The 26,980-nt window shown below is 37.1% G+C and overlaps 1 protein-coding gene across 1 annotated transcript in view; it reads left to right on the top strand.

Moving 5' to 3' along the window:
* LOC145686782 (sperm-tail PG-rich repeat-containing protein 2-like) overlaps positions 1-24,131 on the top strand; it is a 279,330-nt gene extending 255,199 nt beyond the window's left edge. Inside the window, exon 13 of the mRNA XM_081760440.1 lies at positions 23,697-24,131. Coding sequence (XP_081616566.1) covers positions 23,697-23,915 — 219 coding nt within the window. The 3' untranslated portion in view covers positions 23,916-24,131. The remainder of the gene's footprint in view (positions 1-23,696) is intronic.
* Positions 24,132-26,980: the final 2,849 nt, after the last annotated feature.

Genomic DNA, 26,980 nt, shown 5'->3' with positions numbered 1-26,980 from the left:
GCCCTCTTACCTTCAATAGCTTAGGGCCCCACTAAACGTAAATCCGACTCTGGGTATAATATTTTTATACGTTACAATATGATAATGAAATTTTAGGTGAACATACATTGATCCTTTGGCTTTAAAATGGTAATAATTTTTGTTTCCTATTGTTCAGAGGTAAACCACAATAAACACTGAAGGAAACATAGGACCTGACAACTTTAGTTAATGGAATTCCTGTTCAAAACCGGAAATGAATCATCCGCATTTTTTCATAAGAAGTTGCTGCTGGTATATGGGAATCAGACATTGGACTATGCCAGTGTCCAACGTTGGTTGCAATGGGTTAAAGAACCTAGACTTTCCAGATCAGGTCATAAAATTACGGCCTCTTTTTTTCTAGGATCAGTGCGGTGTCATTTTCATAGACTTCTTGGAATATGGCTTCACAGTTAACAAAGAGTGTTATTATTTGTCACTGGATAAAGTACGACATGCTCTCCAGACCAAAAGACTGGAACTGCAAGATAAGGTCATCAAGTCCATCATGAGAAGTCCAAGCCTCACACAGCCATGATGACAAAGCAAAAAATCATGAAAATGGAATGACGAATCGTCCTGCAGCCTCTCTAAAGTCCGGACTTTGCTCTTTCTGATTTTTTCCTGTTTGGTTGTGACAAGGCCCTCATTTCTTGTCTGAAGCAGTGGTGTAAAAGCCAGCCACCTGAATTTTTACCAGAGTGCATTCAAGGCATGGAAAGAATTTTGGACGAGATGCGTCACAGCAGATGGAGGCTGCACTGAGTAACATGGTCTTGTAGCCAAATGAAATGAAATGAAATCTTTAAGTTTAACGTCCCACGGTTATGCCGGTTAGGCTAAAGGAAACGGTGATAATGAGAAATGAGTGAAATGGTGGAATGAAGAAAGTGGGAGGAAACGGGAGAACCCCGAGAAAACCCACGAGCACGGTGTTTGTCCACCACAAAGTCCACACGGCGCGATCTGGGATCGAACCAGGGACCCCAAGCACCGGAGGTGAACGCTCTACCACTGAGCCACCGCGCCCCCCTTCTTGTAGCCAAAGAATCAAAGTATATTCACCTCAAATTTCATCATGATATTGCATCTAATAAAAATATTATACTCATTTGTGCAAAACTTAATGAACGCTCTTTGTATAAGTGGCTTTAAAGAGTGATAGCCAGGTATATTTCATTTACTACAGTCTTTCTCCAACTGATCGGCGCGGCGTATGATTTTAATTATGTCTTTACGCTTCAATTGCAGATAGATGGTCATGTAAAAGCAGGAAAGCATATGACGAGATGGAAGAACGGTGTCCATAGAGTATTGTTGAATGAGTAATCGTGAATCCGTGAATAATTGAAGGGGTGGATCCCAAAAGATCCTAAGTCAATTTTTGTCAATTTTGGGATATTGGTTCTATTATGTTCCTTTTCAGCATCTTCGTATATTGAACAGGGTTTCATGCCAAAACTACATAAATCAAATTAGTTGTAGGCAAAAGAACACTGCGTTGTTTTCCAAAATATTCTTAGTCAACTGTATTCTCTGAAGTTATTTTCTAATTTATGCCTACGAACACTTATAAAACTCTTGCTATAGATGATAATTTCACCGTTATCTTACGATATTACAATTTTCTTTTACGTAGATTACTTTTCTTTTATAGAAATTGAATGATGGAAACGCACACAAAAGATGGTCTTCTGAAAAACTTACTTTTTTGACTTAGACTCTTTTGGAATTGAGCTCTTCAATTCCATAACTTTGGTTCAACAAACTCATCATTGGTTTCACCTAAACTTTCCCATTTTTCCCTATCTTGGGCTATATTTTCCATTACCTTGCACTTTTTCCACCCAATCTTTTGTACGTGCTATTTCAATAGGATGTGCCTATCACAATAGAAAATTCAAGAGTAATGGAAATGTATACGGGATTTCCTTTGGATTTTAATGAGATGTAACTATCATAGTAGAAACTTTATAGAAAATGGGTATATTTTTTTTGGTAATTTTCCGCTGACCAATTCGAGAAGAAAAATATATAGTTTTAATTAATAAAACTGAACAAGCAACAATGGGAAAATGTTGGAGTACTTTTTTTTAATAGAGGCTTATGAAGTGGGGAAAAGCGTTTGATTAACTGGAAAGGAGAAGGTCTACTAAGATGATTAAAAATGTGATGACGTAATACTTGAGCAACTCTATCTAATGGAAGAAAGTACATTAGTATACAGGGTGGCCCAAAAGTAGGTATTCACCCGTGCATTGATCTAGTATAACATTCTAGTTTATGGGCTTATTTGCTTCGGCTGTTCCCAACTTAAGGTAACATTAAGAAGAAATAATAAAGAAACTAAATCTACCTAATGGATAACAATAAGAAGTGATATAAAATGCAATGAGCTGATTATGGTACTGTACTGTACACCTACTTTTGGGCCACCCTGTATAACACTTCTTTTCATTTTAATCATTTCAAAGATAGCGTCCCGGATTTTTATTTCTGAAATATGACAACCGTACCTTGATGAGTTGTCCATTAAATGTGCGATATAACTATATTTATTATTGGGGTATATTGTGTGATGAGTTCATATAATGAGTTTATCAAATTATATCTTTTATACTATGAACCCCACATATAACATTAAAACAGTCTTTGAAATCCAAGACTTTGGTGAAACAGTGTTTCCCACGCGACTTGAGAAATTTCTTCTCTTGCCACGAATTTAAAAACGTATTTCTCGCTTCGAGTATCGTCTTGATTTCGAGACAGACGGGAAATTGCTTGTCTCATGAGAAATACTAGGAGTAAACGTGGGAACACTTGAATCCTTGGTTACATGTTTGGACTCAGCACTCACGTAAACGTTCACCTCCGGTGCTTGGGGTCCCTGGTTCGTCCCAGCTCGTGCCGTGTGGACTTTGTGGTGGACAAACACCGTGCTCGTGGGCTTTCTCGGGGTTCTCCCGTTTCCTCCCACTTTCATCATTCCACCATTTCACTCATCTCTCATCATCACCGTCTCCTTAAGCCTAACCGGCATAACCGTGGGACGTAAAACTTAAAGATTTCATTTCATTTAATTTTTATCAGTACTCAAGTATGGAGAGTCAGACACTCAGTCAAAAAAGTAAAAAAGATTTTTCAGGCCAGCCACCCTGAGTGAGGTTTTCCTGGGTTTTCCTAATTCACGACAGACAAATGCTGGGATAGTACCTAACATACAGTACAGGTCCTATGCCACTTCCTTCGTTCCCCAATCCTTTTTCGTCCTTCACTTTCCCCGGCGTGATAGCCTTACATGACTATAAATGTCGAAAGCCCAGAAATCTAATTCCTAATCCTAATCCTAGTGACGGCCTTACATAGTCATAGATGCTGAAAGCCCAGAACTCTAATTTTTAATCCTAATCCTAGTGACGGCCTAACATGGGCATAGATGCTGAAAGCCCAGAAATCTAATTCCTAATCCAAAATCCAGTCACGGCCTAACATGGTCATAGATGCCGAAAGCCAAGAAATCTAATTCCTAATCCTAATCCTAGTGACGGCCTAACATGGTCATAGATGCCGAAAGCCCAGAACTCTAATTCCTAATCCTAATACTAGTGACGGCCTAACATGGGCATAGATGCTGAAAGCCAAGAACTCTAATTCCTAATCCTAATACTAGTGACGGCCTAACATGGTCATAGATGCTGAAAGCCCAGAACTCTAATTCCTAATCCTAATCCTAGTGACGGCCTAACATGGGCATAGATGCTGAAAGCCCAGAACTCTAATTCCTAATCCTAATCCTAGTGACGGCCTAACATGGGCATAGATGCTGAAAGCCCAGAACTCTAATTCCTAATCCTAATCCTAGTGACGACCTAACATGGGCATAGATGCTGAAAGCCCAGAACTCTAATTCCTAGTCCTAATTCTAGTGACGGCCTAACATGGTCATAGATGCTGAAAGCCCAGAAATCTAATTCCTAATCCTTATACTAGTGACGGCCTAACATGGTCATAGATGCTGAAAGCCCAGAAATCTAATATCTAATCCTAATACTAGTGACGGCCTAACATGGTCATAGATGCTGAAAGCCCAGAAATCTAACTCCTAATTCTAATCGTAGTTAGCTATGGAGCGTGGACAAAAGCGAGAATGAATTGAGTGGGCAAGTGAATAGATTCATGACCCTTATCGACTTCAAAGGATCCAGTACAAAAACACAATAGAGCCACATCATCGACTTAAGGTTAATTCATTTACAGTGTGCTGTTCCCATCTCGTTCACAAAGTTTATTTTCAAACTTTGACCTTGAAAAGTCATTTTATTGTTTTTTTTTCTTAATTCACACATGGCGTGCCATGCCTATGCTCTTCTAATGCCGTGCCCCGACCGGTCGTCTTGAAGAGAAACCAGCCCGGTCGTAGCTTGTCGGCCGTGATCCTTCGGCTTTCTTCGGAACACACGAAGCGACACGAAGCATACAAACGACGTCTTCCTCTTTGCAACCCATCTTGAGAAATGGTGTAGAACGCAGCAGCTGTGCGGCATGGCAAGGGATATTCGCGGCAGTGGCACGGAAGGGCATGACAGGGGAACAGCATTGGCAATACACCCAATGTGTGGATCAGCCTTTGGGGAATACAACTGCCACATAAGCGTGTGTAGAAACTATCAACAGAAGACAACGTACGGATAGTAGATCGGACATTGGACCGAGCCATAACGCTCTACCACGGAATAACAGACATCTACAGTGTCCACGTGACTATTACAGACCGTCCAACATTGTTCATAATATTGTGGCGAATTCTAACATTATTCGAGAATGAGTTATGTTATTAGGAATGTGATACAAGATAAAGTAGAAGGTAAGAAAAAGTTTAGAGAAGAAAATAATAACGCTGAAGACAGTTGAAAGGGGAAAGGATACTGGCTAGGACATTATTTGGTAAGAAATTGTGTTAGTAGGAGTGTGATAGAAGGTAAAGTACTGAGGAGAAGATTAAAACTACATTTAATGGACTATATTGAACAAGACAGGTCAAAACTAAGATATTAGGGAAGGGCTATAATCCATGACAACTTTCTAATGCTAATACAATACTAAACTTTAGCTGAATTTCCTTTGCGAACCATACCATATATCGTAAACGTTCGCGCAGAGTAGTTAGTCAATTGGTTTCTCAAAATGGCAGTTGTGAATCATTCGAAATCACTCAATGTATCTAAATATCTACAGTATGAGAAATTTAAAAGGTTAGAGAGGTTTTGTATGTAGCTACCTCCTTTCTTCCCCTTCTTTTCAAGGAGTCAGCCATTACACATCCAAGCGATATCAATTCTGCCAGCTTCTTTTGTTTTCCTCGAAGGTGCATTTTACTGCTACGTAGCGAGGTCCCAAGTCCAATCTTGCAATGTTATTTATTAAAGAGTTAATCCTCCGTCTGGCTTCGCATTGCTTATTAACTTTTCATGCATTTTCTCGTCTTTCTTCCACTCGTTTCTTTATTTACCTTCCCATTTCTTTGTTTCTCTTTTTTTTCTTACTATTATTATCGTCCCATTCTCTCTTATGTGATTCTCGTTCAAATTGTTTCTTTGTTTCTTCCCAGACCATTTCGTTTCTTTTCTCCACGGAAGACTGCTCTACCAGTTAAATGCCAAATTGTTGCTGCTAGAGACTCTGGTACCGTTAACCATTTGTTTAAAATTTGTATGAGATGTATATGAGATCTTATGTTTCTTCATTCTTGTCTGTTACGTTTCTCTTATTTTTTCCCGTTATTTTCTATGTTCTTCGAGTCGTTTTGTCTTGGTTTCACAACCAGATAGAACCATTACTTCAACACTTTTTGTACTAACAATGGTTAGCATTCGAGATAAGGTTACTCTCTCCGTGTGAGAGAAAAACTGAATAAAAGTTTGAAGTTTGTGGAAAATAGGGGTAAATAATGGCTTCCGAGTTTACGTATCAAAAGATTAGATATCTGTACCTTAAATATTACGTCACGGTAGTATTCTTTTACAGATAATATATATGCTTTGAAAAACTCCCAAACTATAGTATACATATATGCCGGAGGCCCTAGAGAACGGCTTTGTCCGTCCGTCTGTCAACAGGTATCAGAGAAGAAACGGTAAGAGTTTCTTGGAATCTATTCAAACGTCCCAAGAATACGTTTCATCTCCTGCGTTACACTTCTATTCAAACCGGAAGTGGTTAAAATAAACCATTTCCAATTTCAACATTTATCGCCATAGAACAAAATCGGTAAAAGATAGCGGCAAGTGGTTTTCTGCAGTTAATTCAGCGTATCAAGAGAAAATATCACCGTAACCAGCAACGTTCTATCAAGACCGGAAGTGGTTGAAATTTACTATTAGTTCCGGTTTCAATAGTGACTTCTATAAAGCAAAAACGATAAGAGAGATAAAGAACAGTCGAAATCGATTTAGCGTCTCAAAAATAGAGTTCATCCTCACCGTCAACTCTCTATTCAAACTGGAAATGATTAAAATTAATCATTTCCAGTTTCAACAATATCGCCGTAGAAAAGAAACACAGTAAAACATAGGAAGCAAGAATTTTTTTGCATACCGACAAGAATATTGATTAAATAGGGCGCCAATACTTTTTCGGGTGAGCCGTCGTTTACTCTTTCCTAATACATTTTCTTTCTTCTTGTTCGTTCCGCGCCCTCTTGCTATCAGCGCCCTGGGCGACGGCCACACTTCTTGTCCCCCTAGCTACTTCTTTCAGTAACACCCATTTAGTTTCAGTCAACAACTGGTCCATTGACCAAAACGTTCTGATATAACACATTTCACCTGAAATTTTTCAAAACCACGAAGACCCCAATTGTAAATTTTTACCTGAGTTTCTTCATATTGTCACTACTGTGGTGGTTACGTCGAGTTAAGGAAGTTGCAGGATAAAACCAAGAGTGAATAGTTTTGTGCATTATTTGTCTGAGGTACCGAATGAAAAAGCAGTAGATGTCAGCTGCTTTTCTATTTGTGTTTTTGTTGCTATTGTGCAATATTGTGAAAGTGGTTATGCTTTTTCGATTCTTGAAGTTTAAAGATAAAAACAGAAACGTTAAAAAAAGTTTAGTAATGTATTTTGGTCTAATACTAGTCAAAACTTTTTATAAAACTATTACAATTCTGTGAGAGGAAAGGGAGTTATTATTATTATTTTTATTATTATGTAAGTACTACATGCAGTTAATTAACTAACTATAAATGTACTGATATTTGAGAAGTTAAAAGTTAGGCACACAAAAAAATAATATTTAAGATGTGTGTAGGGTATGTCTTCTAATATACTCTTGGAGCTCTTCCGTGGCTAAACGGTTAGCGTACGCACCTTTGGCGTTGGAGGCTCGGGTTCGATTCCAGGCGGGAGCTCATGTGGTTCGGATTCCACAGTAATCAGTAGGTCCACGTCTCATATAGCCTCGCTGCTGAACTTAACGTTAAACTCAAAATCAAGTCTAATATGCCTTTCTAAGTCAGTGTTTGTAGTTCCAGGGAAATTTCTCTCCTGATTGACCAATGCAAGTGCTTAAAATTTTTCTTCGATCTGCAGAAATAAAACAATACATAGCAAAAGTTTGTGTGTCTGTTCAAAGCAGTATAATGTGCACCCATTGTTGTGTGGGTGTATTTGTCAGTATATATATATATATATATATAGATAGATAGATAGGTAGATAGATAGATAGATAGATAGATAGATATTTGTAAAAAAATTAAGGAAAGAGTGAAGAACGTAAAAACAGGAGCAAACAGCTAATCAACCAAGCAAATGTGGTTGACACTTCCTTTAATATAATAGCTAACTTCATCTTATCACTTAACTTCTGTCGTAAGAATTCGACACTCAACGAACTAGGGAAAATTTGGTAGAAAAGATACAGTTTTGAGTCATTTGACGGAAATTTTCTTACATCAACCTACGAACACTGTTCTAACTTGTAAGCTAGGTGAAAATGGATCAAATTGTGTCCACTACAAAAATATCTACAAGGAGAGATTGCTTGACATATTCTCCAATATAACTCACTTAACAAAGCTGCCACCCGAATATAATGACACAAGAGTTACGAAACGCTCCAGATTTCGTATCAGGTTATTACATATTTCAAATCAATATGTTACACGAAAGTTTACAAAACCACATTCAGTGTTGCAAATATAAGAAGTTACAGTGTCACAAACATATCCAAATTATCTTTGTCAAATAATGTAATGATTAGGGGAATAGGGAGTAATGACACGATGTGTATAATTGTACGTATCCCTGTTTACTGAGAAGCACAGAAAGGAAAATGTCTGCATGGTGCTGTACCCTACCAACAGTGGCGTATTTACGATTTTGTTTCGGGGGGCTTGGCTAACTTCTCTCCTGGAAATGTGAAAATTCTGCAAGATATTTCATTTACTTTAATATAGTAAATACAGTTTCGGGGGACTTAAGCCCGGAAGCCTTCCCTTAAATACGCCACTGCCTACCAATAACGTGCTCAACGAGCCTCACTTGAGTGAGAGAGAGCTGGTGAGAACATATTCCGAAATATGACCATATATTGAAAATCTTTGTTTTTCTTCAAACATTTCGTCAGTTTTCTTTAAAAGTAAGTTCAAACTTACTTTTGGGGTATGGTATTTTTGAAGCCAATATGTATGAATAGTCAATTTAGAATAACTATAGAGTTAGTATTTCGGACAACTTTTGGACAACTTATGGACAAACACCAGTTTCCTCCTTCTAGGATTTTAAACATGGATGAAATGGGAATTACAAAAGTTCAAAAACATCAGAGCATTCTTGCTCCTAGACAAGGATGCCGATCCTGGGGGGATGGCCCTCCCAAAGCTCAAGTGGGCCTCCGCATTTTATTTATGAATATACAATATTTGGCATAATTTGAATGCAATTTGTCATAAAATCCTCATATATGCCTGTATCTCAATGCCCCCACCCCCCGAAATTTACAGAAAAATCGGCGCCGTTGCTCCTAGAGGACAAAAACAAGTTGGAGTAGCAACAAGCTTAGAAAGAGGAAGAAATATTACAGTAATCTGGGCAGTGAGTCCAACTGGAATTTGCATTCCCTCGCCAGGGCAAATTAATTACTCACAGAAACGAAGAAGACCGCATGGATCAATATACACATCTTAAAAAACAAAATGGATGGTCAAATGAAGAAACCTTCATGCTTTGTTTAAAACACTTTGTAGAGTTTACTAAACCATCTGTTCAAGATCCCATTCTTCTCATTATGGACAATCATCAAAGCCATATGTCACTTTCTTCATATGATTATGCGAAAGTAAATGGTGTGATCATGGTTTCTTTACCACTACATGGTAGTGCTAAATTGCAGCCTTTAGATGTTTCAGTGTTCAGTCTCCTCAAATGTGCATACATTGATGCTTGTTATTCATAGATACGCCGACATCTGTACAAACAAATTGAACTTGCTGACGTTCCAAAAATTTTTAGAGTTGCGTTTGAGAAAGTGTGAAGCGTTAAAAATGCCTCATCAGGTTTTGAAAAGTGTGATATTTTCTGCATGAATCCAGACGTTTTTATAGATGCTGATTTTGCTGTAAGTGATCAGTGCTGTAGTCAGACTGAGGAGAATATGGAAGAAGGCCTTCCTCATGATGTAATGGACGAAACAAAAATCTAGTGACGTTTCTGAACTGGCAATCGCTAGACCATCAAGAGAAGTCCTCAATTCCGAAGGATCCTTCGCAATAGTCCCGTTAACAGCAATTTCTCCAATTCCTAGGCAAAAACCATCATTAATGAAGCAGAAGGGAAGGCACCAATCAGAATCGCAACAGCAACACCACGTAAGGTTCCTCTGCAACAAAAAAGCGAAGAAAGCTAATACGTTTAGGGAATATCATCAGAAGGAAGGTTTAGAAACGAATCAAACTAAGAACTCAACTATTGCGTGCTATTACCCTCAACTGCATTGTAACTGCATGCAGTGAAAGGTTTCAAATTTCTATCTGCTGTCTTATAACGGAGAGTAATTATACAACAGTTCCGAGTTATGTCATAGTAAACATACGTATATATGTACAGCACTATTCGTTAGATTCCTTGGTGCTTTTTCATTGCTGTTCTAAGCAATTAAATAAAAACCGCGTATCATTACTCGTTTTACCTCTACATGACGTTTCGCAAATAAATAAATAAAAAAAAGACACCAGAAATTCACACGGCTTTATTTAAAAAAAGAAAAGCTTAAGTAAGTATCGCGTACAATCGCTTTCAATAGACTTAAAGATACCATACGCGTCAATTTGAGATTTCAAACTATTTGCGAGATATGGAATACATAGATTGTTATAATGCTTAAAATGACGTATTTGCTTAAATTTTTAAATAATGATAGAGGCTTTCCTTTGCTCCCACTTTTATAACGTTATAACAATAGTATCTGGTAGTTGTAATTACAACTTCTAGCAATTACATAATTTTAAACCGTGTTGCAAACTTTAACAATGTTTTCCATATGTCCGGAACGGTTTGAGATATGAAAATTACTATAAATGGCATTATGATCTTAGGCCTATTGAAAATAATCTTATTTGATTCAATGTGATACTTCTTTAAACATACTTTCGTCAAATAAAGCTTTTTTTTTTAATGGAGTATCAAATTTTGAATCCTTTGTTACTTCTTTTCCTGCTTACTTCAAATTCGTCATGTAATGACCATAGTCTTTGATACTAAGGAACGTTGAATGCGCATTGCCCTTGCTGTCTCCCTTCAGTTAGTACTGTGCCCTTGCTGTCTCCCTTCAGTTAGTACTGTGCCCTTGCTGTCTCCCTTCAGTTAGTACTGTGCCCTTGCTGTCTCCCTTCAGTTAGTACTGTGCCCTTGCTGTCTCCCTTCAGTTAGTACTGTGCCCTTGCTGTCTCCCTTCAGTTAGTACTGTGCCCTTGCTGTCTCCCTTCAGTTAGTACTGTGCCCTTGCTGTCTCCCTTCAGTTAGTACTGTGCCCTTGCTGTCTCCCTTCAGTTAGTACTGTTGTAGAAACCTTTGAAATCAGGATGTTTGTGATACTATAGTGTCCTTAGTTCGTAACACTTAATATTAAATGTAATAAGTTTTCGTATAATATGTTGATTTCAATAATATCACGTAGTTTTATTTGAAAAAAATAAAACTTCATTACTTGGGTTCGTAATATTGTTAATCTGGCGATGTAGCAGTGTATGACAAACAAATTTCTATTTCCGATGTTTGCATTGTACAAAATTTAAGTGTTTTTCTAAATTATTAGTTTAAAGTGCATTTTAAGATACAGATGGTTATCAGAATAATGGAAAGAGTTGAGTTGAGTTGAGTTGATTTTAGTTTAGCGTCCCTTTCAGCAGCGACGCTATATGAGACGTGGACCTACTGATTAACGTGGAATCCGAACCACATGAGCTCCCGCCGGGAATCGAACCCGGGTAAATAATGAAAAGAAAAAATGTAAATGAAATCATCTTTGAGTTTTACGTCCTACGGTTATGCTGGTTAGGCTAAAGGAGACGGTGATGATGAGTAATGAATGAAATGGTGGAATGAAGAAAGTGGGAGGAAACGGGAGAGCCCCGAGGAAACCCACGCACACGGTGTATGTCCACCACAAAGTTCACTTGGCGGGGGCTGGGATCGAACCCGGGACCCCAAGCACCAGAGGTGAATGCTGTATCACTGAGCCACCGCGGCCCCCCAGAATAATGGAAAGATTTGAAATAGTGCTACTTATCACATGGTTATCAGAATAATGGAAATACCTGAAAAGGTTCTGCTTACCAGATGTTTATAAGAATAATAGAAACACGTAAAATGCTACGTACCAGATGGTTATCAGAATAATGGAAAGATCTGGAAAAAAGTGGTATTTACCAGATAGTTGTCGAAATAAAGGAAACAGCTAAAAAGTGCTAATTACCAGATAGTTATCAAAATAAAGGAAACAGCTAAAAGTGCTAATTACCAGATGGTTATTAGAACAATGAAAACACCTGAAAAATTGCTACGTACCAGATGGTTATCAGAATAATGGAAGCACCTGAAAAAATTGCTACTCACCAGATAGTTATCAGAATAATGCAAACATCTGAAGAAATTGCTACTTACCAGATGGTTATGAGAATAATAGAAACACCTGAAAAGAGTTCTACTTACCGGATGGTTATGAAAATAATGTATATACCTGGAAAGAAGTACTACTTATCAGAGTAATGTGATGATCAACTACCTTTTGCTTCAAGACCAGCTCTGATGCGATCTGAAAATAAGTCACACAGGTCCTGAATGGTAGCAAGTGAATGTTACACCATTCTGCCCTTTACTGCATCACTCAGTTCTGGGATTAGGAAATTTGCGTCGAACTCTTGTCTTCAAAACTACTAAAGATATTCAGGTCGCGAGATTGGGCTGGCCATGTGAGGTGTTAAACTTCATCTTGAGGTTCCTTAAACCTCGCTGCACCAGCTCCAGCATGTTTGGTACATAATCATCCTGGACTATCTCCTCGTTACCTGGAAACAACTTCTAAAGCACAGAATGCATTTGGTCCCTTAAAATAACGAAATAATTACGGACAGTGACCTGGCCGGTAAAATCAGAAGAGTAACCACTGAAAACCAGGATATTGTAGCCCACAAAATCACAGAGCTGCTGCCATTTTTTTTTTTTTTTTTTTTTTTTTACGGTTTAGTGGAGATATTGCTTATCATACTCTTCTTTAGATGTTCGTTACCCTTAAACACAACACGTGGTTTGAAATAAGGAGAACAGTGACTGATCCGCAGCTTATGATTATTGATACACGCTGTGGGAGGTGCTGTTTTGGCTCCTCCTTCACTTGCATTGCAATTACAAGGCGCTTCTGAGTGATAATCCGCCTTAACATTCGGCGAGACCTGTTACCGAGGGTTTTCTTCCGACCAATGTGTTTCCTTCGCCGATGTGATTTTGCTGCGAGTTGTGCTGACGGCCTACAAGCTAGATATTTGTGATTTAGCAATCTTTCAAGCTAAGAGAGCTTTCAAGGCCTCCACTGCAAGCTAAGATAGAGGATAAGTTTCCCTCCACTGCAAGCGAAGTGGGCAGGAGGCCTCTGAGCTCCACTGTAAGCTGAGTGGCTTGGGTTAGGTTAAGGTTTTCTCAGAGTTCCACTGCAAGATAAAAGAGCGGTTAGGTTCCCAACAGAGCTCTGCTGAAAGCTAAATGGAAAAGAAAACTTCAGAGTTCTACTGCATGCTAATAGGCTTGGGTTCTCTCAGAGCTCCACTGCAAGCTAAGGGAGCAATGAGGTTCCGAACAGAGCTCCGCTGAAAGATAAATGGGAAAGGAAACTTCAGAGCTCCACTGCATGCTAATAGGCTTGGGTACTCTCAGAGCTTCATTGCAAGCTAAGGGAGCAATTAGGTTCCCAACAGAGCTCCGCTGAAAGATAAATGGGAAAGGAAGCTTCAGAGCTTCACTGCATGCTAATAGGCTTGGGTTCTCTCATAGCTTCATTGCAAGCTAAGGGAGCAATGAGGTTCCCAACAGAGCTCCGCTGAAAGATAAATGGGAAAGGAAACTTCAGAGCTCCACTGCATGCTAATAGGCTTGGGTTCTCTCATAGCTTCATTGCAAGCTAAGGGAGCAATTAGGTTCCCAACAGAGCTCTGCTGAAAGATAAATGGGAAAGGAAACTTCAGAGCTCCACTGCATGCTAATAGGCTTGGGTTCTCTCAGAGCTTCATTGCAAGCTAAGGGAGCAATTAGGTTCCCAACAGAGCTCCGCTGAAAGATAAATGGGAAAGGAAACTTCAGAGCTCCACTGCATGCTAATAGGCTTGGGTTCTCTCATAGCTTCATTGCAAGCTAAGGGAGCAATTAGGTTCCCAACAGAGCTCAGCTGAAAGATAAATGGGAAAGGAAACTTCAGAGCTCCACTGCATGCTAATAGGCTGGGGTTCTCTCATAACTTCACTGCAAGCTAAGGGAGCAATTAGGTTCCCAACAGAGCTCCGCTGAAAGATAAATGGGAAAGGAAGCTTCAGAGCTCCACTGCATGCTAATAGGCTTGGGTTCTCTCATAGCTTCATTGCAAGCTAAGGGAGCAATTAGGTTCCCAACAGAGCTCCGCTGAAAGATAAATGGGAAAGGAAACTTCAGAGCTCCACTGCATGCTAATAGGCTTGAGTTCTCTCAGAGCTTCATTGCAATCTAAGGGAGCAATTAGGTTCCCAACAGAGCTCCGCTGAAAGATAAATGGGAAAGGAAACTTCAGAGCTCCATTGCATGCTAATAGGCTTGGATTCTCTCATAGCTTCATTGCAAGCTAAGGGAGCAATTAGGTTCCCAACAGAGCTCCGCTGAAAGATAAATGGGAAAGGAAACTTCAGAGCTCCACTGCATGCTAATAGGCTGGGGTTCTCTCAGAGCTTCACTGCAAACTAAGAGAGGGGCATCGACCAGCGCCGACGACTGATACCAATTTGTGGTGATCCCTGGAATTTTATAGCAGTTCCTGTGTCGTGGTGGCGCTAGTGTTCCTCATCCATCACATGGTTGTGGATTCCTGTCGTCTGCTTTATATAATAGCATGTAGTAAAATGGATGTGGTGTTGTCTACAACTAAAAGCACATGTTAATATTTACAAAAAGAACTATTTGAGGGATATTACACTATTTATTGAAAAACATCCGCGTGGTTCGATGTGATATTTACTCAACATTTCTTTTAAATAAGATATTTTGAAAAGTACCAAATTTTAAATTCGTTATATCTTTCTTCTAGTTTATTTGAAATACATCAGGTAATGATCAAAGTATCTGCCAAATATAATTTGGATGTTTGTGATATACTGTTACGTCCTAAATGTAGTATTTTATACACGGATTATAGTATTTTAAATTATAGTGTGACTTTGATTTGAAGTATGTAATAACCTGATATGAAATCTGGAAAATTTCATGTTTGGTTCCGTAACAGTAGTGTCACATGAAAGAAAGAAATATTATATTCAAGTGCAGCTCTGTTAATGAAGTTGTATTTAGATTGTATGTCAAGCAATGTCGCGCTGTCGATGTTTACAGTGCACCAAGCGTCATTGTTGTATTTGGAGACAAGGATGGATTAAGGCTTTTGGGACCCTGGAGCCGACTATTTCAAGGGGGCCCTATGTTACGAATAATTCCAGCGCACAAATTTTCTTTGCTGCCTTCCACAACCTCATAGGCTTATCGAAACACCGAAAACTGTGATGTAATATTGTAATGTGCTACAAGTTTACAATAATTAGTTTAATTACATTCATTAATAACAGTTAACATGCTCATATACTGCAGTGTGACACACAAATGCTAAATATAAGCCAAATGGTCAACGTGACAAAATAAGTATAGTGAAGATGCTGATAGAAGAAGACTTAACTCTAGCGATACCGCGAGCGGGAAAAAAATGAGCATGGGTCTGAAACCTATAATATAATAAGTTGATTGCTATGATTTAGTATTAAAGAGAGGGATTTTTGGGGCCCCCAGAGCCTAGGCTCCATTGACCCTGCCCCTAATCCGCCCCAGTTTGAATAGTATGTCAAGCAATGTCGCGCTTGTTGTTTTATCAGCTATTAGCAGTGTTGTCACAGTCCTACCTGTAGAGTGGGCTGAAAAATAGTACCAATTTGAAACAAAAAGGGCTGAATTCATTATTTTATATCACTGTCATACATAGCTCTATAACACGAAACTAAAAGAGGTAGTGTTCTAGAACATTCCCCGTCCTCTTTCAACAGACCAAATCAAGAAAGTGCTCTTTTAAAAAAAATTACTTTTTAAGAACATCCAAATAGGAGGTCAATGTATTTTTTCGTGGTATCATCGTTTTGGTGTAGAATTTGCAACGACTCATAAATTGTAGATTTCCTTGAGAACACGCTGGTCTTCTTCAGAATATTCAACACTTGATCAAACTTTTTTTTTTTAATTTCAAGCTAAAATTTCCACCACACTGCTTCTTTCTCGTCTCCTTCGTGCGCGGCGCGGATTCGCCCATCTAGCTTCATTGTTTCCAGGTATAGTTCGAATTACAAATTTTCCAAAGTTCGTATTGTCATGCTGTGCACAGAATGAATGTTCAACAGCATTTCTTACGAGTTCAACATACAGTATGAGTAACGTGAAACGTAGGAAAAGTCGTATTGACACTTTTGAAAATGTGACAAGTATTTGTTAAATGGTGCTGAATTGGGTAGAATTGTACCAACATTTTCATAAAAGGTGCTGAAAATGCCAGTGTGGTACCAACGGGCCGATGAATGACAAAAAGGGCTGAATTAGGTACAATTGTACCAAGTATGGCAACACTGGCTATTAGCTTAGATGTTAGATGTGTATATTAAGAGGAATATTCTTTTCTTTCTAACTTTCAATTTTGGTTCTTGGAAAAGGGTTAGGATGACTCGTTATTTAAGTACTTGTTCGAAGCCTTAGTTAATAATTACTATTCTTTTCCCGTAGAAGTATAAAGTTTTATAGAAAGTTTTAACCTCTATTAACCAAAGACATTTTACGAAGCAATTTTTCCAACTCCTTCGTTTATTATCTTTAAACTCTGAGAACCACCTTGCATAGTTATTATCAAAATATTACACAGTAGTAATTAAAACACAAATTTAAAGTAAGCTGTCATCTTCTGCTCCTTTTATTCGATAACCTTGATGTATCATGTAGAAAGCTCGTGATGTGATTTTCTTACGCTAGAGCTCCTCTCCCTCGTGGCTAAGCGGTTAGGGTACGCGCCTTTGGCGTCGGAGACTCGGGTTCGATTCCCGGCGGAGCTCATGTGGTTCAGATTCCACGTTAATCAGTAGGTCCACGTCTCATATAGTATGCTGCTGAAAGGCACGCTAAACTAAAAATCATCATTATCATCGACTTAACCATACCAGGAGCAACGATATGAATATATGCAGGTAACGATTTGTAATAAAGGTTCCTGTCATTTTGAAACTTTCCAAGTGAAATGTGTTATATCAGAACGAAAGAAGGGACAACTTGGGCACCCGACCAGTTGTTAACTAGGACCAAAAAGGTGTAATTCGAAGCAAGGGCGTCATTTAGGAAGGGCATAAGAGGTAATTGTTCCGTTTGAGTTTAAGAAACACGTGCTTTTAAATAAAGATATACTAATCTTTATATACAAGATGGTTCAAAACAACACCGACAACGTTTGGGGGGCGGGGTTGATTTCTGACACCAAGATAAGACAAAAAGTATAGACTTAACCTGGGTGCACAAATGCTTCCTTTCGGAGTTATAGGCTGCCGGAAACATGAAAAAAATGAGCTTTTTTGGAGTACTTTTCGTATATACAAGATAGTGGGGTTACGTAAAAGGTGCCTAAATTAAAATGAACTTTCTAAAGGAAAATTTCGGCAGTTCTTTTCCGAATTTATGGATCGTTACACGTGTGTGTGGGATCATTCGAAGTCCTGCACTATTCTGAAGGTAATGACAATCAAACCATGAGCCTTGATAATTAGGGTACGACCAGGAGCATACTAAGTTTCTAATATTTCAAAATGTCGCAATATAGATGTCTCAAAACAAATTTGCTACTTTCACCCTTATAAACTGTTTGTCAATGAAACTTGGGAGAAATATAGTCCGAAACACGCAATAATGTTTGGGTACATTTGGTGTAGGTACCCAATTAGCAGTGCCCAAATTGCTAAGGAACATATTTTTCTGGGAAATTTCTCGAATTTCCTCAAAATTATGTATGATGAGATATTATCATATGGTATCATTCGAAAGTTCAAATTACAATAAAGATAATGTTGAACTAACCATGAATTTTACTTGGTTAGGACGAATTTCCGTTTATTTTAAAAAAACAACGTGATTTTGAAAGGATTAATACCACTATTGGCACTATTTCCTAAATTAGTTGGTGCAGGGCAAAAAACTAAGTTCAGATTCATTTTCAAGAGCTCAAAAACTATAAGGAACGCCTAGTTTCATATCAAAGTTGAATTTTGTCGACCAATGCTATTACAGTAGTACAGTATATCTATATTATACAAAATTCAAAGTGACTGTGTTTGTGACTCTTAATCTCTTGAATCGCCCGACCGATCTTGATCAAATTTTCAACATAGATGTAGTTCTGGCCTGGGAGTGTTTTTTAACTATTTACTTTGACGGTAGAACTTAGGGGAGGGGGAGGAAGGGGTACATAGAAAAAATAAATAAAACTTAATAACTCTTGAACCACCAGACCGACCTTGATCAAATTATAAATCAATTTTTATCATTTCATCTTGACGGAGCAACGTAGGGGAAGGGATGGAGGGGGACATATATGTAAAAAGAAAAATATAAAGCTGTCTTTACGACTTCATCATGCTTTAACCACAGGACCAATCTTAATCAGATTTTCATTATGGATGAAGTTTGGGCCTGGGGTGTTTTTTTTATCATATCACTTTGATGGTAGAACTTAGGGGAGGGGGAGGGGAGGGGACAGATATATAAAATAAATAAAACGTATTAACTCTTGAACCATCGGACCAGTTTCGATCAAATTTTGAACATAGATGACTTTCGGGCTTGGAATAATTTTTATCATTTAACTTTGACGGTGCAGCGTAGGGGAGGGGAGGCGGATATATATATATATATATATATATATATATATATATATATATATATATATATATATATATATATATATGTGTGTGTGTGTGTGTGTGTGTGTGTGTGTGTGTAAAAAAAAGTAAAAATCAAAGTGACTGTCTATGTAACTTTGCTTTTGAACCACCTGACCGATTTCGATAAAATTTTTAACATAGATGAGGTTCGAGCCTAGGATGGTATTTATCTATTCATTTGACGATAGAACTTATGGAAGGAGGTAGGAGGGGAAGAGATATAAAAATAAACAAAATTTAATAGCTCTTGAACCACCGGACCGATCTCAATCAAATTTTCAACCTAGATGAAGTTTAAACCTGAGATGATTTTTGTCATATCACTTTGACGATGTAACTTAAAGAAAGGGAAAGACATTTACAAATGATCTAAAATGACCGATATTAGTGTGGAATCTATAGTTTTTGGGGTCACTGAGGTGAACAATGACACTTCTGATGCTGTAACCCACAACATGGGGAGGAGAGGAGGATATATAAAAATCATCGAAAATGACCGATACCAGAGAGCGTATTAGTAATAGTATAAAGTGACTGACTAACGGAAACATGTTACTATTTTTTCTTAATTTAACCCAGCGAAGTGGGTAAGTTATGCTAGTAGTTAATAATTTTACTTCAAGTAAAAGATGTTCTTACTGTTTTGTTAAGCCTATTTTGACCATTTAAGGATCTTAAGAAAATAAATTTGATATTTCCAAAGTATGTTTGATTACTAAATTATTATTATTATTATTATTATTATTATTATTATTATTATTATTATTATTATTATTATTATTATTATTATTATTATTATTATTATTATTATTATTACTGCAAGAGGCATAGTAACTCAGTACAAGAACTTTCACGAGGGATTTATGGTTCGATACCATACCATGGTTCGATTTGTGAATTTGTGTCTTATGATATTGTGTTCTTCCGTTGTTTTCCTTGGAATGTATTTTGTTTTATTTCTAAATCACGCCTTAGATTTATGCTTCACTGCTGTATTGATATGACTTTTGGGTTGCCAACTCTTCGGTTTTAAGTCCAAAATCTTTCAAAAGTCTAGAAGAGTCCTGTGTAATTCCAATGGCCAAGTGTTGAAGTGAAATCACGCCTTAGACTTATGCTTCACTGCTGTATTGATAAGTTTTTCGGGTTGCATACCCTTCACTTTTGAGTTCCAAAAGTAAGTCCAAGTCCGAGAACCTTCATTGTCTTCTAGAATATTATTCACTTGTATTTGCCATGTCCTTCTTAGCCAAAAGGATATAAACGTGGGATGTTAAGCTAAATGCTGAAGCAATTTGTAATCATATGTAAAAACACATTTAGTCTATAACAACAGTATCGGGTTTCTTCTTGATAAATACAGCGTTACGGCCTTCGATCAGCTAGACATGCGTGCGTACAATTATCTGGTTCGAATACCACGTTAGCTTGTATAGACGAGTTGAGACCCAACTTTAATATAGTCTCCATACTGCAAAGGAACTCTCCAAACTATTCGTTCTACATCTATAACAGGAGTAGATAAATTCTGTGAATTTCATGTTACTGTTTCTAAACAAATTTTTAACCTACACTTTGACTGCCAAGGATGTCCATATGAACACTTTCCATCATATTCATGTGCCAGCAATTGAAAGCCTTAGATTACTTCTATGCCAAGATTTTCTTGATGTATCATTTGTTAGAAAGTGGTTCTAAAATGTAAATTTTTATACCAAAGGAAAAATCTTGTATTAGGATTGACGTTGATTTTAGCTTCGAAACTGCCTTACTTTTATTAAAAATAAGTTATAGTTTTTATTTTTAATTAATGTATTGGGAGTATTGTTTACTTGGCACACAGGCTATCCAATTGGATTCTCTCAGAATGGAAGTTATTATTTATATATTTTATATCAAGAATATTCAGTTGGAAACTCCAGATATCTTACCGAAAAAAGTAATCTAATTTCAGATACCAAGGATATCCCATCTGATAACGTCCTCAGCTGCCTTGGTATAGCTCCGTCGTGGACCACCGGTCTTTACTGACCACAACAAGTATAATATCTAAACTTGGAGACAAGCCTTACAATGATAATTGTTAAATGAGGGAAATAATTGAAGTTCCTTCTATAGCAAAAATTAGACATATTCTCTCTAATACATTTTGTTCTATCGTATCAATGCGTATTTCAGACTAGCAAAAGAGAAACCTATATTTCAATAATCAAACAGAAGGCTATAGAAATAAAAGCTGATGTATCTATCAAATGAATAATTTTATAACAATAATGCAATAGAGAAATACAAATTGGAAATTGATTTGAACAAGAATATAATTTATAATAATCTGTGGATTTATATCCTGATACATATGTACTCAAAACCCATTCTTGTAGCAAGTCTAGTTGAGAAGTTTAACCCATCTGCGAAATATACCCTAATACAATGCACTAATTTTATTTTACTTCTCATAAATTTATATTTAAGAACTTTCTGAATAATTTAGATATATATATATTTACTCCTCAATAGATTCACACATTAATTCAGAGAAAATAACGTACAAGTACAAAAACTCACCTATTGCCAGAAACTGTTATATAACTATATTCACCTCCGAATTTTAATATTTTATATAGCACCACAGTATTTTAACTGCACAATATCATAAACAAGATTAATACTGTTATGTAAATATATAACAATGCTTTTGAAATTAGATACTTTCTCTCCATTGAAGAAACTGTTAAACTCACTAATCCTGACAATTGTGATATGTAATTACGTTACAGTTGACTACAACAGAACAGTTATTGTCCACTTTCACAGTAGTCATCGAATAGTCAATCTCTCATCACCAAGCACATTCGTATGTACGAAATTCAAAACTTTCTGCCAGAGAGGCTGAAAATATACATCTTCACTTCGGGTTGCATACTCCTCAGGCAATATCTTCCATTTATTTTTTTAAGTGTGCATAAAAGTTTCCGCACACGGCATATATCAAGAATATTCACTTGGAAACTCCAGATATTTTACTGAAAAAGTAATCTAATTTCAGATAGCGAGGATATCCAATTTAATATTGTCCTCAGCTGTACTTGTTATCTTGATTGCAAAGTACCTAAGGCAGAAAGTAAGACGTTTGTCATTTCAGTATTACTAAAGATATCCTATTAAGTTTGTCGAAGATAATCCTAGTGCTCGTGTTAAAGTGAAATCACGCCTGATAGTTATGCTTTACTGCTGTATTGAAATGTTTTTCGGGTTGCCTACCATTCAGTGAGAATCCATTTAATCTTATTTTCTTCTTTTCCAATTCAGAACAAACGGAGATGAATTCATATCTTCACATAATTATTTCTTTTTAATTAATTAAATTTTATACCACACGAAAGATCTTAAAAACAACCATTACTTTCAAGGGCGCACCCACGGGGGTAAACCGAGTCTGGATCCACCCCGAAAAACTTCGTAACTCAACATACATTTGAACATTTTCTCAATACGTTGTTTAACAGGGAAATGATTGATGTAGCATGAAACTTTGATCTTACACTTTATCTATACTCTTATAAAAACAATCTAATTCTTTGGAAGTACGTATTACAATTACTTATCGTCTTTTCGGGTGCAGAATAATACCTGTTCAATACGACATAGACGTAGTGACTTGGAGTATTGGACCCCCCACCCACAAAGCTTTGACCCAGGGGAGTCTAGATTCAACCTTTCTACTTTCATTTTTCCCAGGTTACTTTGCGGTCGGTGACGTCACTTGGAGGTATCGCCAAGGACGTTATAAACTAGAAGATCTGCCCATACCTCAAAATCATAAAACCATACGTGTGCTATGCTTGGTGATTTTCTTACCTGCGAAAGGTTATTCCGGGTAATTTCTTCTCACTTCTATCGGTATACCCATACGTGAAGAATGTAACCATTGTATAATATAAATCTCAAGCAACGACTTAAATGAAAATAAACGACAGACACACTACATATGTATATATGAAGATCACAATGTTTTAAGGCAACATATATAGCAGAAACGAGAGTAGCCAATCAGACGTGTCAATGCTAGGTTGTTCTTTGGCTTCATTCAGTTAATGGGATGAAGATACATATAAGCAGATCCTCTATTTGATAACATCCTTGGATATCGCGAGGTATCGTTCAAGAGAACAAATGAAACACTACATACGCAATTACGCTAGTTGGTATACTGTTTCAAGATGGGCAAAAGTCCCTCCAGATGATGTCACAGACAGGGAGCCAATCAGAACGCTAAACGCGAACTGGGACTACCTGTTATTTTATATACCTTGCTTGGATCTCCCAATAAAAATTTCTGGGAGCGAACCTGATTACTTTACATGATATGTTTTGTATATGCTATTTCGCTCACTTTATACATTTTAGATATTCTATATCGTCTTTTCATTACTCACTAAAATTTAAAAATAGTAAAACTAAGATTACAGAAAGACATTAATATTAAATAATAGCTAACACTTTAATTCTATTTAGCTTCTGGCCCTTTTTAGGTAAATTATAGACTTTCAATCAAGCGGTTACAGCATCATCCCTATTTATCGTAGGATCATTGTTCATACCTCGTTTCGTTTCATAATACAGCAGCCTCTCAAAAGGTACTATTCAGATTTCCCTATCATGTCCCTGAGGCGGGAAATTTTGAGAGGAATCGGGACTTTTGTCTGAAATTGTTTTCAAAGTTTGAGCCCCTCTGGAATCCCTGAGATCTGAAAAACTACTAAAACATACTAAGGGGTGTACTAAATGTGTGTACAAAATTCCAAGCTTCTTTCTTAAATAGTAAGGACGGTAATGAATCGAATAATGAATACATTATTTTAGTACGTAAAAATAAGTATTAGAACCTAAAAGGATTAATTGCTTAACTAGTTCCATCCTATTATTATTTATTTCCTTTCACAGGTTCATCCTTTGTATGGCCAATCCATCTTACACCGAACTTATAACGTTACTTTAAACAATCCAGTACCAACAGTAATTAAAACTTCTGAAGAGATTGAGAAAGAATTGAAACGACGCGAAGAATGCAAAAAGAATCAGGAAACGTTTGAAATTCCCGCTTTAGTTGTTAATCAAATTCCTAAAATACGTAAACATGCAGAAAAGATCACAGTTTTCTAAGATAAAATAAAATAATAAAGAAATATCTATAATTTTGGCAATGTTGGCATAACTTTCTCGAAACAATAATCAGAAGAAAGAATAACTATGTTGATAATTTAGTTTTGTCACCAAATTATTCTTTAGTTGCTACGTTATCTTTGTATTATTCTCTGTCGCAAATAAAAAATATTACGTTTTGCATTATTTACTCCAGAATAACTAAAATAAATTATCCAGTTGAAAGCTTTGTGTATTTTATTTAAATAGTGTTAGTATATGGTTTCCTAGATAACTAGATCATTTGGAAATCAAATAACTTTTTAATGAATTTTTTCTATAATATGAGGGTGGATCAAAAACTAAGGTTACAAGGCCAATATTTTTGGAGTTTCGTGTGTTAGAGAGGAATGAGGAAATTTTAATACATGGAGTTGGCAACTGTGCAGAGTTTCGACCACCCGCCACCTACGGCGCTAGTCGTAGGTAAGCACAAATAGGGATGCGCACGAGACAAGATTTGTGGCTGTCTCGTCTCGAAAATATGCTCTAAAAGTGATGTCTCGACTCGAGAAATGTATATTTTTCTATTGGAAGAGACATGTCTCGACTCGAATTTTGTCAGGAAAATCCTGTCTCGACTCGTCTCGTGCGCATCCCTAAGCACAAATAACGACTTGTTTTGAAAACTGGTCTCGCGAAGAATTTTGCTCAGTTACTCGATTTATATGGGCGAAACATGTAACTGTGGCTGACGTTCACCGGCAGCTGGTTGAGCTTTACGGAGAGACTGTAACGTCTTATCAACATGTCGCAGAATGCTGTCGAAAGTTTGCGACTGGTAGAGGAAACGTCACGGTGAGGAGCAAAGTGGCTGACCCAGCACGTCATCAACAGATGTGAATACAGCTCGCCTGAAGGAGCTCATTCAGGAGAACAGGAAGATCACTTTCACTTTTCCCACACTTGAAGGAGCACCTCGGAGGTCGTCGCTTCCTTTCGGACGGGGAGGTGAAACACTTCGTGACAACGTAGCTGAACAACACGCAAGGGCAGGAATTTTACCAGGAAGGAACCTTCAAACTCATTCCTCGATGTGACTAGTGCCTCAACCGCTATGTCGAAAAATAACTTATTGTATGTACTACCTGTTGACTGTGTTGCTTACACGTTACGCTGCAGGCTTTGTAACCTCATTTTCCGATCACCCTCGTGCATAAAAACTTATTGACACAGAAATATAATATAATCTATACCGTAGATATTTTCTTTTCATTTCCACTTAAAAATAATATTCTTTAAGTGTCTGCTACTTTCAGCTTCGGACATTCTTATTATTATTATACTGTATACTTAAAGAACATGGTCTTCTTGTTTGAGGCAATCAAGTTCAGTGGCGGATCTAAAAGATAAAAACTGGGGCACAGCCAGAGCTCTGACTATGATAAGTATATCATGAGATTACTATAAACTTTCAAAAATATATAACTAATGGATTCAATTATTTTTGTCACTTAAAAAACTGGGGGAGTATGCCCCCGATCTCGGGTTACATCCTCTGGTTAAGTTACAGATTCCTGTTGTTGGAAATATGAAATTAGGTTGAGTATAGTCATCTCCGAGGTTGCGTTTCTTACCTTAAAACATCTATAATGACCTGTTTTGAGTCACAATCAGTGATTTTGTAGAACCAGAACGTACCGGTATGTCGTTCCGCAGAAAAATTTGTCCATGATACTTTGCAGTTCAGTAACTAATTGAGTTGTGAGCCGTATGTATCGTAGGCATTCTGGTAAATATTTTTTTTTCAACTAAATCACAAGTCATAGTAATTGATTGTTGATGTTCAAAATGAAGGTCTACAATTGTGACTTCTTGTTCAATGTCATCAATCTCTTCAAATCTTAAATTTAAAGATATAAAAAAATTAAAAAAAAAACTTCCAAGTATCTACGTTTCAGATCTGAAAACAAATCAAAAATATTAATAATTTAGAAATGATTAAGTTTCAAAATCACTTAGTGTATATGCCCACGGCTGATTCCTTAGGTTGCAGGGTTGAGCAACTGTCTATTTCATACCTCATATATATATATATATATATATATATATATATATATATATATATATATATATATTGTTTGTATCATACTTGGAGAGAACGACCCATTGAAGTTTTACTGTATTTTCTATGAGTACATTGCTCTGTCCTGATCATACCACCCTGTCTGGATTCCGCATTCTTTAGTGTACTGCCGGGTTCAATGATAGAAAACTGCTGAATTGAACCTATGAAGTGACTTCTGAATAAAATATATATATCGCCCCAGGAAAGCAGAAAGGTGCTAAGCGCCATTCTCCTTGGTTTCCAACTAAGTGCATATTCTAACTTTCCATTTCATGTTTAATGTCTGCAGAAAGGAGACAAGTGGCAGGAGACAATATAGTAAGTCTGCAGTGAAAACTGAATTCTATAGAAGAATGAAAGAATCGGAATTAATTAGCATTTCATTCGTTTTTATGCTCTCCTGAGAACTTTGCAGTTTGGCGCTTAGCACCTTTCTGCTCTCTGGTGGCGATATATTCTAACTATATATAAAACTGCACAAACTGATATGAAATCAATGGGTACTTCCGGTTGACGTGCGAAGTTTAAACTTGGCGTGATTATAGCTTTCCGGGACTAACTCACAGGAAAATTGCGAAAAGTGTATATTTTTAAATTTTAGGGAGTCTAAAAGGGCGATGAAGAAATTCTGCATTTATTTAAATGGGTCTTGTTTGGACACATAATCTCATATTTTAGGTACTTTTAGAATTGAAATAAAATTTTGAAATTCGGTATGCTTGTACCTTTTCTATTAAATTATATAACAAAATCACTAAAAATAAAACATTTCCAACTGTAGAGTGGTTTTATGGGAAACTAAAAAAATATTTCCATAATATTTATATGGGACACCTTTTACATCCAAAAATTATTCGGCACTTCCTGTAGGGCTACAATGATTAAATTTGAGACAATTGTAGTTTTTCGGACCCCTTTGGGGGGCAAGGGACATGAAAAGTTGGTGGGTGCATTATTA

The sequence above is a fragment of the Thermobia domestica genome, chromosome 5 (assembly GCF_964235325.1).
Source record: "Thermobia domestica chromosome 5, izTheDome1.hap1.1, whole genome shotgun sequence".
NCBI classification, from domain to species: domain Eukaryota; kingdom Metazoa; phylum Arthropoda; class Insecta; order Zygentoma; family Lepismatidae; genus Thermobia; species Thermobia domestica.
This window is presented reverse-complemented; position numbering and strand designations above follow the sequence as displayed.